General features: G+C 37.5%; 1 protein-coding gene across 7 annotated transcripts in view; it reads left to right on the top strand.

Moving 5' to 3' along the window:
• Positions 1–15,006, top strand: part of LOC129750547 (snake venom 5'-nucleotidase) — an 87,158-nt gene that overhangs the window by 70,289 nt on the left and 1,863 nt on the right. For all 7 annotated transcript variants that reach the window (XM_055745511.1, XM_055745514.1, XM_055745509.1 and 4 more), the window contains 4 exons: positions 2,991–3,327; positions 3,431–3,517; positions 13,227–14,551; positions 14,900–14,995. In XM_055745511.1, coding sequence (XP_055601486.1) covers positions 2,991–3,327; positions 3,431–3,517; positions 13,227–14,551; positions 14,900–14,995 — 1,845 coding nt within the window. The remainder of the gene's footprint in view (positions 1–2,990; positions 3,328–3,430; positions 3,518–13,226; positions 14,552–14,899; positions 14,996–15,006) is intronic.

Here is a 15,006-nt window from a genome sequence, read left to right as displayed (position 1 = left end):
TTGCAAGACAAGCAGCTAAGAAGTTCATGAAAAAAGTTATGTTCATTTCAAAATATAAAATCTGAATCCATTGAAAAGTATTCAAAAATGGCAGACTTTGCTGGTTAGAGCTGTTAATAATTGCATGAAGTGGTTTTGCAAAGGTTATTGAATCAATAAATTCTCTGGCAATGTAAAGCAGTTTTTTGAGATTTTTTATTCCCATCCTACTGTTACACAGCTTTCAAATAAGCAGTCAAAATCGATAAAATTTAAAAAAATTATTTTGAAAACAAAAACTGCATATAACATTCAATATCTTTTTTGGGGTACAATTTAGGTTTGCGCTTTGTTGACATGAAATGTACTGCAAGAATCAAGGAACATTTTTCATCTAAAGTTATATTTTTTAGAACTTTCAGAACATCTCTGGCGATTCTTGAATGAAAAATTTTGTTTTCTCATACTAATTTCCATACAAAATAAAAACTCGTTGCGCAAATTCAGAGTTGGATGGATAGCTTCCAAAATTTTTGTTGCTATTTCTGGCAGCAAAAATAACCAAAAAAAGATATGAGAGGTGTAATAGTTTAAGAATTTGAAATTTCCATACAAAGCTTGCAGCGGTCTAGTGTTACAACATGTTCATGAGTTTGAGTAAAAAATCCTAAGTTTAAAATCAGTTAAATCTGCAAAATCTATAAACAAAATACACATATTTCTGATCTGTTACACAGATCGCATGACGAAATTTTGCTCAAAATCCTGTGATTTCGACAACCTTGCTTTTAAAACGAAGTTTTAATATCTGTTGAAATATTTTGAATCAGTAAAATCTTCTGGAGCTTCAATTGTTGCCTGGGATATTACTTGAAATTTAACAAAACAATGAACTTTCTGTTTAATGACATAGTCTTTTAAGGTCATTTAAAGTAATATTGAATACTGAACATGACAAGGGACTTAATTTGTGGATTCACATAGAGATTTGCGGATTTCGAAATGTAAAATCTCGTTTTAACTAAAAATTTAAAAATCAATTAAATTTTTTTTTTATTGGCATATCATTCCAATATTTTTTAAAAAAAGTTCAATTACAAGCAACACGAGATATCGTTTCAAAAACAATTGTGGAGAATGGGAATACCTGATCCCCCTATTTTTTTGGGATTTTAAACTTGTTTGTTCATTCATCCCGTAGATTTAGCCGTTTCACGTTGTTAGTTAGCAGTTTTTTTCTTTTTCAGTTGACCTGATCCCCTTTTCTTATGTTTATCTTTTTGAAAAAAAAAATTGCAACTTGCCGTCTTTTGCATTTTCTGACAGCTTGTAATTTCAAGTTTATATGCTCCAAAGTTGAAATGATATATAAGCCCATAGATGAACTAGAAGCATTTTCATGAGACGAAAAAAATTGTGATTTTTTTTTTAAGTTAAAGCAGACTTGATCCTTTTTTTCAAGAGCCCTAAGCCTTGGCCAAAATCAAACAAAAACAAAAGATAAAAGTCAAAGGGCCGACTATTTTGACCACTTCACCGTTTGTAAGTGTCTGACAAAATTAATTCTAGAACTTTGTCTTCTACGCTGTAGTCATTGCATACTTAAAGGCGCAATTTTCAAATTTTTATATAAAAACAGTTATTTGAGTCCTTTTTTGTCAGCTTTTTAAATTACTTGCGGGCTTCTTTTTAATATGAAAATTAAGAGGAAGTCTGCTAAACAGTGCCAAAACCGTTAAAAAAAAATTTTTAAATTCAACCTTTTTTGAATTTCTGATGTACTTACTAGTGATATACTAAGGACCATTTTTCAGACAAATTTGGTGAAGCCCTTGAAAATTGTTTGCTAGTTTATTTTAACACAGCTTATTTAGCTCATTACATTTCCCAAAAGACTCAAATTATCATAAGTGCCCGTGACAAAATAGAAACCAAATTTGTATCACCTTCTCATTTACATATATGGATAATATACGTATACACATGTGTACCTCCTTTCCGTATGCTTAATTTGTCGTACGTGCTCGCATGTTTCGATATTTCCTTCCCATTCCCATCAGCCCCTTCTGACAGGGGCAAAAAAAAACTTTCCCGTGAACAGGTGGATATGACAATATGTGGGTCCGTCTCCCCTTTATCTTCACTTTTCCCCAAAATTGACCCCCTTAGCCCAAGTTTTGTGATAGGTACATGATTTAATTTTGATCGACCGCGTATAGCGTACCTCGTAGAAAGCCACACACATACCTATAGTAGTAGTTTGTGTCATAATCAACTCCGAAGTTTGTTTCACTTTTTCACTTTCTCCCTACTAAGGTCTGAAAAGGCTTCTATCATTAAGCTTTTTTTTGTATATTATTTATGAAGACTTCATCGTTCAATGTTTGGTGTGGTGGAATATTGATGTTAAAGTGTTCCACTAATTCGGGTTCGGGAAAAGTCCTCAAGGTATGAATCAGGACAGAACACAATTAGAAATTGAGAATAATGTAACAAGTCTGAAATAAAACAAATTAACAAGAGAAAAATTAAAAAAAAAAACATAATATTGAAAATCTCAGTGTAACCGAAAAAAAATCCCCTACAACACAAATGAATGTACCCCAAAAACGTTTAATCTTTGTTTTAATCGTCAACCTCTATGAGAATCTCTTTACTGCGGGGTTAGTTCAAGTGTCTACGCATGAGAATTCCCACTATCTTCTTTCTGTTAGTGAAGGTCTAGAACTATATGAATGAGTATGTAACAAATTACTTTCCCCAATGTGTTTGTTGATTTAAATAGCTCGGATTACCCATGTAAATATAAGTAATTAGTTTTCGTCGTAAAACTGTTCGTACGTTAAATCCGGTTTTTCTCCAGAGCACTTTCCCGCTGTAAACTCCCCTCAGCCCACAGCACCGGATATCGATGTCAATAAAATGCCACGCCGGAAATTGTTTCTATTTTCTAACCGTGCCCCAATGCGGGGGTTTCCGTTTATTTGTATTTTTCCTCGTGCAAACCACAGGCATCGGTAGAAGTCCGGGAGGCAGGCAAACGAGCCGTGACCCAGCTTCAGACGACGACCCCCAAGAACCTGCTGCACCTGGCCCCGGGAACGCTGATCAAACAACACGTGAATGACCGAGGCGTCGCGGAGGACGGAATGAGTGGAACCAATAGCAGTGCCGGAGCAGCCGGCCCAGCACTTACCATACTGCACTACAACGATGTGTACAACATCGACGCCACCTGTAAGCAGGAACCGATTGGCGGGGCCGCCCGATTCTGCACCGCCATCCGGTCCTTCAGCCATCTGAATCCGTTGGTCCTGTTCAGTGGCGACGCTTTCTCGCCCAGCATGCGTGAGTGAACCTTCTATTTTTTCCACCTCAGAAAGATAGATACTTATGTGACAGATCCCTTGATTGTTTACGTGTCCTTTCTTTCTTTCGTTATTTTCCACAGTCAGCACCTTCACTCGGGGGGAGCAGATGGTTCCGGTGCTGAACTCCGTTGGGACACACTGTGCCGTGTTTGGCAATCATGATTTCGGTAAGTTTTGTATGAGGCGTGGGAATTTAACCGTGGGGCGATGAAATTGCCGATGACAAGTGTCTTGAAAGTTTTCTCTTAATGATGGGAACTTTAACCTAATGGGGTAAATGATGCATATACAGTTTTTGTTGGCGAAATAAAATAAAATAGATAAAAATGGAAGGAAAATGAGAACTATAATAATGATGAACGTTGAAATCAGAATGAAAAGCACAGAATTCAAAAAATAATAAAAAAAAAAAAGAAGGTACATGATGATCACCTAAAGCCTCGTCCACACTCGGCAACCTGAAATGCGATTCCAGTTGTTGAGACTCGTTTATGTTTACATCTAATGGAAATGTCCTTGGTTGCAGTAGGTTTCCCAAACTTGTCGGGAGACTTGAGACATGCAGCTCATCGTCTAGTTCTAAATGTAAGCATAAGTCTCAGCAACCGAAATCGCAGTCCAAATTGCCTAGTGTGGACTAGGCTTAAAATTCATTTCCACCAGCATTTAGCCCCCAATAGTCAAAGACTCCAGAAATAAAATAAACAAATCTGGTGACAATCTGTCAAGTAATGATATGTTCGAATTTCTTCCACTCGAACTATGGACTGTCATCAACTTACGACTGGCACACTTGATGTCTGAGTTCCGATTTGATTTTATTAATAAGACTTTAAAAACCAACAAGGTTCCTACTTGGAGATACTTGAAATCATGTACAAAAGCTTTATGTGTGCGATCACCAATAAGTGATCGATACAGCTGAGAATGAGTAAGAACAGACAGCGAGAAAGAGATGATATCCTACTATTGTGTGGGAAAGGCTATTCACGCTGAGCGCGCCTGACGACAACGCGCAAAGTATGCTAGCCATAATGTGTGAAATATGAGCAGGACACGTTTTGTGGCTTTTCAATTATCATCACCAACTAAAGTCATCGACCATGCGCTTATGCACGCATTTAAATTCGTCGCATTAGCAGTTCGATTGGAAGGGAATAGTTTGATTCCCAAAAAGTGGTTCCACTAGTATGGTACTTTAAGGAATGTACTGTTGCTACGGGTATGGTCAACAGGAGGCATGTACATGTACATGAGATAGCGTTCAATGCAGAAGCTACCAGAGCTTCCAGAATGCACTCAGAAAAAAACCCCAAAATTGCACTTCTCAACAATTGTATATTTATTTAACGCTGGCATTGCACCGATCTATTACTGAAAGGTACGATACCTGAAGGGCCGAGCCCTTGTGGATGCTGCCAACTCCTAGTCGGTAAGGCTGACGTCGTAACCAAGGTTGCCGAAAAAAAAATTCTGTGTTTTTGAGAAAAATAAATCTGACTTTTTGTGATTTTACCCAACAATTCTTTGATGGTTTTCTGTGATGCTATTTCCATTAATTTCATTGAAAATTTATGATAAATTTGGTCTTTTTTACATTTTAGTTGGGAAAAATCTATTAACATTACCAATGTCATCATACTTTTCTAATTCAAAGTGAGAAATCTAAATTTTGTATAATCCAAAAAATACAATTTTGGAAAACCATTCAAAATTCTGAAACTCTGTGAAATCTGAGAATATTTCAAAATACTGTATTCTGTGACACAGATTCCGTGATGAAAATTTGTTTAAAAATCTGTGAAATTACAGATTTTTCTATCATTTAAGCAATCTTGGTCATAACTGAATCAGCTTCCGCTGGCAGCAGTCGCTGGAGGCACCTCAGATACGTGTTCCATCACGATTGGTGTTGGCAGAGGCCTTCAACTGGTGCCTGGTCCACTTTGCCGGTCGATTCGTAGGGTTCAGGATGGACGACCGACCGAGACCCTTGATAATGGGTTAACTGATGTTCGGTGGCCGTGATTTCCGTCGCAGTTGGAGGGAAAGGTTATTCCAATCACAGTATTTTGTCCCGAACAAAAGGGTCCTGTAGTAAGGAGACACTGGCATTAGAACACGTCCTTTTTGGCGAGAACAAAATGGGGGATGAGCGATGGTTGGCTTACCTGGTGTCTGCCTGCTATTTGCACTAACAAAATTTCTAGTTGCTTATGTGTACACTGCGGTGGTTTTTTAGCAAAGTGAGCCAGCACCAGGAAGCCGCGTTTCACCGGCCTTGAACCGCGAGTTTCGGTCGTTTTTTGTGCTTCGCGATCGCTCTCCGTTCGTCGTATCGTCGGAGCGTCGCTGCCGATCGTGTGATTACCCGGAAGCATCGACTATCCAAGTTGGCCCTCTGGTTGTGAGATGACGAAGCATTCTGGCTGCATACTGTTGACGTTGTTGCGCAGTCGTTCGTTGCTTCGAAGGGGAGGGGAGGGGGGGGGGGGGGGGTGGGTTGGGGAAAAACTTCACACACACTAGTCACTCACTGCGATATTCTACAAATTTTTGAAAATATCGTTATCGTTTTCAAAATTCCCAACCGTTATACGGCTTTGTTCCAAAATCATGCAAATTTGAAACAGGATTAAAAAAACCGACAAACCGATTTTGGCGTTTGGGGTTCACGGTGAGAAAATTTTAGCCAACGATGATTATTTTCACACATGTTTGGTTAACATTGGGTGTAATAGTTGTTTCTTTTTGAGAAATTATTTGAATGTTTTTTCCGTCAAAACCGGTTTATACGTAACATAAATTGAGAAAAGATGTAAATGAAAACCGTATCAAGTATAAAAAATGTATGTCATACTATTCTTGACTTCATATTTTAACGAATAGCTTTTGGCCTCAAAGAATTAGTGAGCCCAGTCAGCGTTTCTCGAGTTCAAACGTTATATGAATAAAAATAGGGAAATAACAGAAGTATCCTATTGAAATTACCGCAACACAACAATAAACTTTTTTTTTTAAATTAAATATCAGTGAAATGGACGATTTTTGTCAAAAGATGTTAATAATATAATCTACACGAACAATATATCATAACGAAATTTCACGTTTATTATATTAAAACATTGACTACACTGACATGGTTCTTAGAAAAAAAAATCCTTTCAATTTCTGGCTTAAAAATCTGTCTGATACATTACAAACTACTGATAATCATGAAAATTTGACTTAAGAATACTTAAAAGTAGCATATTTGCCAATGCTAAAGCTTCTAGTTTTCTCGTTATCCAGCATGAAAGAAAAAATCCGAAAAAAACATGCCTCAGGAAAACTGCTGTAGTTCATATATTACACGTCTAAAAAAATATTTGTCTTATGCATATGAAAGTTGAAGTAAATGTCTACATCATGAAGCCAAGAAATATTTTTTTAAATTTTTTTTAATGAAATGGTCAAAAAAGTTCAAGAAAGAGGTCTGAAAAACCTTCTTTTCATTCGATTGCTTGTAAATACTGTTTGAGCGATGGTAGAGTTTTTAAAAAAATATGACCACAAAATCTATTAGAATTTTAACATTTAGCTGTTTTTAGATTTTCCATGCAACAAAAATTGAATTTACTGGAATTTTTCAAAGTTCACTACTTGGCGCGATTTTTTACAAATTGAAATTTCATCTGTTTTTGTCGTGACAAGCAAACGTGAACTACTATCAATAGAAAATTTCAAACCAAAAAACGTACGACACGCATCATTATTTCGTCTGTCGGCTTCGCTCTCTGAACAAATCACCACCCACCGTACCTACTCGGAGAGCAAACAAACACGTTTTGCTGGACGCGCTGCTTGTGGTTCTATAAATTCAGAAATGATTTTACGTTTATAATTTTAATATTTTTGTGAAATCTTACAGCGTGAATTGTTGCACCTCACTAGAATGTAGATTAAATTAGCTTTCCAACAAATATACTTTTGATTGGTCCAAACAAAGTAAAAGCACTGAAAATCCGGGTACAACCTGACGGTGGACCACAAAAACAGATGAAATTTCAATTTGTAAAAAATCGCGCCAAGTAGTGAACTTTGAAAAATTCCAGTAAATTCAATTTTTGTTGCATGGAAAATTTAAAAACAGCAAAATGTTAGAATTCTAATAGATTTTGTAGTCATATTTTTTTTTTTTAAACTCTACCATCGCTTAAACAGTATTTACAAGCAATCGAATGAAAAGTAGGTTTTTCTGACCACTTTCTTGAACTTTTTGTGACCATTTCATTAAAAAAAATTTAAAAAAATATTTCTTGGCTTCATGATGTAGACATTATTAACTTCAGCTTTCATATGCATAAGACAAATATTTTTTTAGACGTGAACGTATGAACTACAGCAGTTTTCCTGAGGCATGTTCTTTCGGTTTTTTTTTCTTTCATGCTGAATAACGAGAAAACTAGAAGCTTTAGCTATATATAATGTTCTAAACATATATTACTGACATTACAAGGTTTCTATTGATATAAGTTTTATATGAAATTCATAATAATTCAAACGACTTAGATAGATTTTACTTTTGGAGTGTCAAAATGACACTCTAAGTCGGAAAAGGAAGTTTTTTTTGTCCAGGCTTGCAGGGTTCGTCCATTAAAAAAGTAAAGATGCAATATTAAAGAACTTTTAAATTCATTTAGAGTCCCCGAAGAAATTTGTGTATTTTGAAGCTTCTGGAAAAAGTTACAAGCCTTCAAACTTGCAATAGTGTCAAAATGACACTCTAATGCGGATGAGGGTTAATGAATTTTTACCTATTTTCAAAAGGTATCTGGAAAACAAGAGTTGGTAAACTAAATAAATATTAGAAATCAGCACCCCAAAATGAGTCAATTTTTAAAAGAAAAATGTTTTTTTTGTTTCAATTAAGCTTTTTTCTCGCTGTGTATAGTCATTTTGGCTTTTAAAGCTTCGTTCAATTATAGATAAAAATCAGTTTCAACTGGTTTCTGCCATTTGGTAATTGTTCAATGAGCCAATGTTTTGTTCGAAATAGTCAGGTCGTTGTCAATGAAGCAAGTTGAAACTAGTCGAAACGGTCAAAACCGATCCAGCTCGACAGGGGGTTTCGTTTCGGCCTGGTAGAATTCGGTCGAAGTCAATTGGAGAAAGACAGGTATTATATCGTCAATCCATTTCTACTTGTTTCGACCTATTTCGACCAAACTAAGAAGACTTTAAGTTAATGAAATCCTGGTAGAATAATGACGGTGTAAAACTCTAAATTTAGCAATTTTTCTAATAAAATGAGTTCTTTCTTCTCAATTATTGAGTGTCTGCAATAAAAGTGTATCCGTTTTAAATTCGCTATCACACCGATGTGGAGCGCGTGTTTTAGCCGATTCCAATATTTACGCCTGTACCGTTGCAGGTGCTCTAAGAGTATAAAGAGCAAGCTTTATTCTTTTTAGCAGGCCCAAAGATTTTCTAGCGAAAAGAAGAGGGTTGCCCATCTTGCTTCAGTCTGTTAACGAGTCTTGGAAAGGAAGGATGGGTTTGAAAGAAGATAAAAAAAAAGTTAAAATTGGAATAAAGTGAAAAAGTACGACAATGGCGTGGCTGGTAGAGCTAACAACAACTAAGCTTCCAAATGGCGTGAAAAATATATTTAAATAAATGTTTATTTCCTGCAAAAATTTTGCCAAGTAAGCTGTTTTGTTGTGCAAGTTATGTGAGAGTTTTTCGATGGAAAAATTTAACTCGGCTGAACAAACATGATTGGCGATGGGCAGACCTAAGCCCAATGGGCGATGGAATCGAAAAGTTATTCTTTCTCTCCTCAAGAAAAACCTATTAAGATCTGTCAAAAGTTGGGTGAAATTTTAGCTGCATCCCACTTGCACTAATGCAAAACCATCACCCAAATTCTGCAGCGCTTCCATCGCCTATTGATTGTGTTGTGGTTGTGGAGAGTGGTGTTGCGAGTTTAGAATTCTTTGAAACAACATTAACACTGTGTATTGTTTAAACTTTGAAATATTTCCGACTTTCTCAAGATTCCGATAAAAGACTCGGATTGAATCATAAGGTAATTTCGATGAAAGACTCTGTAGAGGATATAGATGAAAAAGAAGAAGAAAAGAAATTAAAAAAGAACTGAGCATCCACATGCATGCAAAACAGAAAAAGTTCTGAACGGAAAATCTTCTCTTTATCCAGAGAGTAAAAACTCATCGATTTGGCTCCGCCCATTTCTCTGAAGCTCGGGTATTTGACGCTATAAAAAGAGCGTACCCAGCGCAGTTGGGCTCATTCGTTTAACTAATCTCAAAGTGAAAGCATCGGTTCCTGCAATATTCACCAAGAAGATGGTTCCTCCAAATCCTCCAAGATGACGGTCCACCCATTCTCTAAGAAGAAGGCAACCAATGGATAAAAAAATTAGTCATGTTTGGTTCAGCAGTTTTCACTGCTGCCAACAATTTAAGAGTTAATCTTGAAGTTCATTTCAAAATAATCGTAAAATTACGACAATGGCACAGTCGGTACGGTGAAGTGACCGTGTGAATTATTTCTTTGAGGAAGAATACAGAAGTAGATGCGCTAGTCACCGATGAGAATGCGGTTGACTTGAATGCGCTGGTTGAACTTATGAGTTCATGTAGCCAAAGTTGCACTAGTCACCGATGGGAAGGCGGATGACTTGAAAGTGCTGGAAAAAGCTGGTTCCCGATGCGAAGGCGGATAACCTGATAGCAAAGAAGTAAAGAAATAGATGCGTTAGTCTCCGATAAGACGGCGGATGACTTGTATGCGCTGTTAAAAAAAATGGATATTTTGAATGCGGATGGATCAAATGAAAGAAGGCCAAAAAGAATCATCAGGATTTGATTTAGTAGATCGATTCTATGAGCTGCCATGGTTAAATCTCTCTGCCGTTCGCCCGTTCGAAACTGGAGTGTATAATGGGAGTTGTGAGCACTGTAACACATAAAAACTAAAGGTCTTACCTCAGCAATAGAAATAAGTCGAATCTAATGGGAAATCTTAAGAAACATTTAAAAAAGCAACCTGCAGTGAAATTTTAGGAAACCAAGCAGGCATGCTTGCCTCCAAAGGAAACGCAGATGATTTGAAGCTGTGGAAGAGAACTGAAAAAAATGCTTGGTTTAAAGGTTCTGTAAATTAAAAGTTTCCGATGATAACGCGGATAACCTGAAATCTTTCGAAAGATTACTGTATTATAGACGCTCTATGAAGTCGTTCAAGCAAACCAAGTTGGTTTAAGTAAAGGTTCCTCAAAGTAATAAAATTCAAAGTATGAATTTTAATCTTCATTACCTCAAGCACGGAACAAAGATTTGAAGAAAATATTTTCCTATCGAGTTGAAATATGAAACACGGGCCAGAAATTGCTAGGAATGCTAAAGATATAATTGAAAACAAGCGGTTTCTATGAATATATTCCATACCTGAATAAAGAGTAGAGGTAAATAGTAATGTAGAGGATATAGATGAAAAAGAAGAAGAAAAGAAATTAAAAAAGAACTGAGCATCCACATGCATGCAAAACAGAAAAAGTTCTGAACGGAAAATCTTCTCTTTATCCAGAGAGTAAAAACTCATCGATTTGGCTCCGCCCATTTCTCTGAAGCTCGGGTATTTGACGCTATAAAAAGAGCGTACCCAGCGCAGTTGGGCTCATTCGTTTAACTAATCTCAAAGTGAAAGCATCGGTTCCTGCAATATTCACCAAGAAGATGGTTCCTCCAAATCCTCCAAGATGACGGTCCACCCATTCTCTAAGAAGAAGGCAACCAATGGAGAAAAAAATTAGTCATGTTTGGTTCAGCAGTTTTCACTGCTGCCAACAATTTAAGAGTTAATCTTGAAGTTCATTTCAAAATAATCGTAAAATTACGACAGACTCGAAATAATTCTAATGAAAAATTTGAATTGAAAAAAGAAGCCATTCTTACTTTATTTATTTGTGAATTCGGTGAAAGACTCGGATTCAAACAACAGATTAAATATTGTGGGCGTCATTCGATGAAAGACTCGAAACTTAAAAAATAAATATTCTTCTCAGCATAATTTATCCGATGAAAGATTTGAGTTGACTTGTTTTAATTATCTGATGGAAGTTTTGTATTATTTTAGAAATTCCGATGAAAGATTCGGATTTGTTAAGCTATTCCGATGCAAGAGTCGGATTATTACAGAACTACGATGAAAGACTCAGATGATTATTGAAATTCCGGTGAAAGACTCGGATGATTTATCAAATTTCGATGAAAGACTCATCGGACTATTTTTTAAATTCCGATGATAGACTCAGGTAAACAGGTAAACTGTTCCGATGAAAGACTCGGATTATTTCACAATTCGATGACAGGCTCGGATGATTGTTGAAATTCCGATGAAAGACTCGGATGATTTTTCAAATTTCGAATAAAGATTCGGATTAATGTTGCTATTGAAATAACTGGCTCTTTAAATTTTTGATGGAAGATTCGGATCACTATTGGACATCGCAATAATGAACTCGCAAAATCCGAAAGAAGATTAGATTCAACTTGGTCATTGGTTTACATTCCAATAGAATACTCGGAAATGTTGTGCTGTTGTGCCACCGATCAAAGAATCGGAATATTCATTATTTCATCATCAAATTCAATGAGAGATTCGGACAAGTATTTTCTTTGTTTGTTTTGACAAATAAAGTGAATAAATCCGGGCTATTTTCAATGAAATCCGGGCAACTGGGCCGGGCCGGACTTTGGTCAAATTTCGAATCAATTATCCGGGCTAACCCGGATAAAACCGTGCAATCTGGCAACCTTAATCATGACGCTGTTTTTTAAACGCCCATGTAGTTTTTTTCCGTGTGGGTATAAACTTATCTGGTGTCTGCGATTTTTGGCTCTAATTTTCCGTTTGTTGTAGGAAATGACTTTTTTTTTCTGCAGAAAAGTAAAAGGATTAACTTGAACTGTTCACTAAGAAAAAACTGTCAGTGATTTTAGTTTGAGAGAAAAAAATGGAAATATAGCTGAAATTTCAATCGGGTTTTTCTCGTTTGCATGTTTTTTCACATTGGACAATTTTGCTTGTAACGGCAGTTAGGTAAGGAATGTGAGAATTTTGTCAAGTGCAATTCGAAAATTTCAATAGGGGAGGGGATAAGAAAAGATCTTTTTTTTTCTGACTGGTTCGTCTAGCTGACTAATAAATTGGCCTGACTTAACTTCTACAAGGTATAAAAAATTGCCTTCCGGTGACTTAAACAAATACGGTGGTCAAATCGTGCGCAGAATATTTGAACCACTAACGTCAAGAAATTTTGAAAAAAAAATCGTATGGACGGCAAAACGAACTCTTTAGCGGGCTCTTGGTAGGTTTCCAGCCAAAAACTTTTCGTTGACAAGCTTGCCTGGATTTTCCGGGGATAGACAAGGAGAAAAAATTGAAAAATTTAATGTCTAGTACCTACTTGAGGAGGCTAACGATCTGTTGAAGCTGCTATTCAGTCAGTGTTTCAAGCAATCTCATCTTAATGCTCATCGTTGTGGCTTTTTTGTCCCAGATCACATAGAAAGCTTTCTGAAAAAAGGCGAAGACTATCGAAAATTATGAATAAAACCGGAACGGTTCTTTTTTTTCTTTCCGTCATTTTTTTTAAATTTGTTTTGAAGTAAAGTTAACTTTTTTTTTCGTAAGTCTAATTCATTATGAGAACCTCACAGAATCCCAGAATCAGAATCAGGACTCTAAATCGAAATTAATAACTAAAATAAGTTAATAGTTGTTTTAATTTGGCTTGTACATCAAATTCTAAATCATTCATAAACTATATTGTGAGCATAATCGAATCATATTTATCCATTTCCGTAGATCATGGCCTGGACGTCCTCGCCGAGTGGGTCGAAAAAACCACGTTCCCCTGGTTGATGTCCAATGTGGTGGATAATGAAACCGGACGACCGCTAGGCGGAGGCAAAATAACCCACATCCTGCACCACAGTGACGTGAAAATCGGTCTGATCGGTTTGGTGGAGAAGGAATGGCTGGACACTCTGCCAACGATAGATCCCAACGAGGTCACCTACATAGACTTCATCAAAGCCGGCAACCAACTGGCCGACGAGCTGCACAATCAGGGCTGTGATGTGATCATTGCCCTTACCCATATGAGGACTCCGAACGATATCGAGCTTGCCAAGCACAGTGGGCACATTGATCTTATTTTGGGAGGTCACGATCACGTGTTTGAAATTTTGAACATTGAGGATACGCATGTTATCAAATCGGGAACCGATTTCCGGCAGTTCTCTCGTATCGGTGTTAACACTGAGAGGAACGAACACGGTAAGATCAGTATCACGGTTGAAAAAATCGATGTCAACTCGACGAAATACAACGAAGATCCAGTGCTCAAGGAGGAACTGAAAAAGTATTCCGAAACGATCGAATCAAAAATGGATGAGGTGTTGGGAACATTTTCGGTCGAGCTTGATGGACGGTTTTCTTCCATCCGAACATCGGAAACGAATTTAGGCAATTGGATCTGTGATGTTGCACTGGCAGCAACGGGAGCTGATGCGGTGATGATCAACTCAGGGACATTCCGATCGGATCAAATCCATCAAGCCGGACCGTTTACTATGCGTGATCTGGTCAACATTATTCCGATGCAGGATCCTCTGATAGTGCTCGAGGTAACCGGAAAAACACTACACGAAGCATTGGAAAACTCAGTGTGCACCTATCCAAAGCTGGAAGGTCGGTTTCCTCAGATCGCGGGAATGTCGTTTGCCTTCGATCCGTCACAACCACCGGGCAAACGAGTGGAAGCTAAGCTGGTCCGCATTGGAGATGAGTGGCTAAACCTGGAGCAGAACTACACGCTGTGCATTAAAAGCTACATCTACGGGGGTTGTGATGGGTACACCATGTTCAAGGGATGCCGGGTGCTGATGGACGATGACGCTGCACCGGAACTGGGCCTGGCCATCCAGAACCATTTCAAGGCGATCGATGTACGGCTGGGCAAAACGCACCACACCAAACATCGACAGTCGCTGGTCACACTTTCCCGCCGGCATAGTATGATCCAGATGTTGGAGAATCTGGAACTGGACGGACCGACGCCGATCCGGAGGAAATCCTGCATAAACCAGCCGCGGTACGCGAGCATGGAGCATGTCAAACGAGGGACGGTGAGTAATCTACAGAACTTTTTTTGTTGAGTAGAACAAAAAATTTAAACTCAAAGGCCTTAAGACAGTAAATTTTAGTTCTGCGTGGCTCCAGAGAGAGTTTTTACGCAACCACCAAAATTATCTAGCCAACCGATAAAAAATGGTTTGATCGATTATGGCGCCCTAGTTTTTAGAATTGACTTTGACTTCTAGTTGATGTGTTGATTAGCTTCCACGAAAAAAGATATTTTTAGTGGCTCCAGAGAGTGAACACCCGATAAGAAAATCTATTCAAAACAACACTGGATTAGTCTATAACAAGTTGATAATAATAATTAATATAAATTATTATCTATTCATTTCTAGCTTATGCGTCGAGCGTCCTTGGACGATTTGGAACAGAACAGCTGTCAGCTTGCTCCTTCGATCCAACACAGGATAATCATCGTCCAAAATCAGGATGTAAGATTTCT

The sequence above is a fragment of the Uranotaenia lowii genome, chromosome 3 (assembly GCF_029784155.1).
Source record: "Uranotaenia lowii strain MFRU-FL chromosome 3, ASM2978415v1, whole genome shotgun sequence".
Classification (NCBI taxonomy): Eukaryota; Metazoa; Arthropoda; class Insecta; order Diptera; family Culicidae; genus Uranotaenia; species Uranotaenia lowii.
The sequence above is the reverse complement of the archived record's forward strand: the minus strand, read 5'-3'. Positions and strand labels throughout refer to the sequence as shown.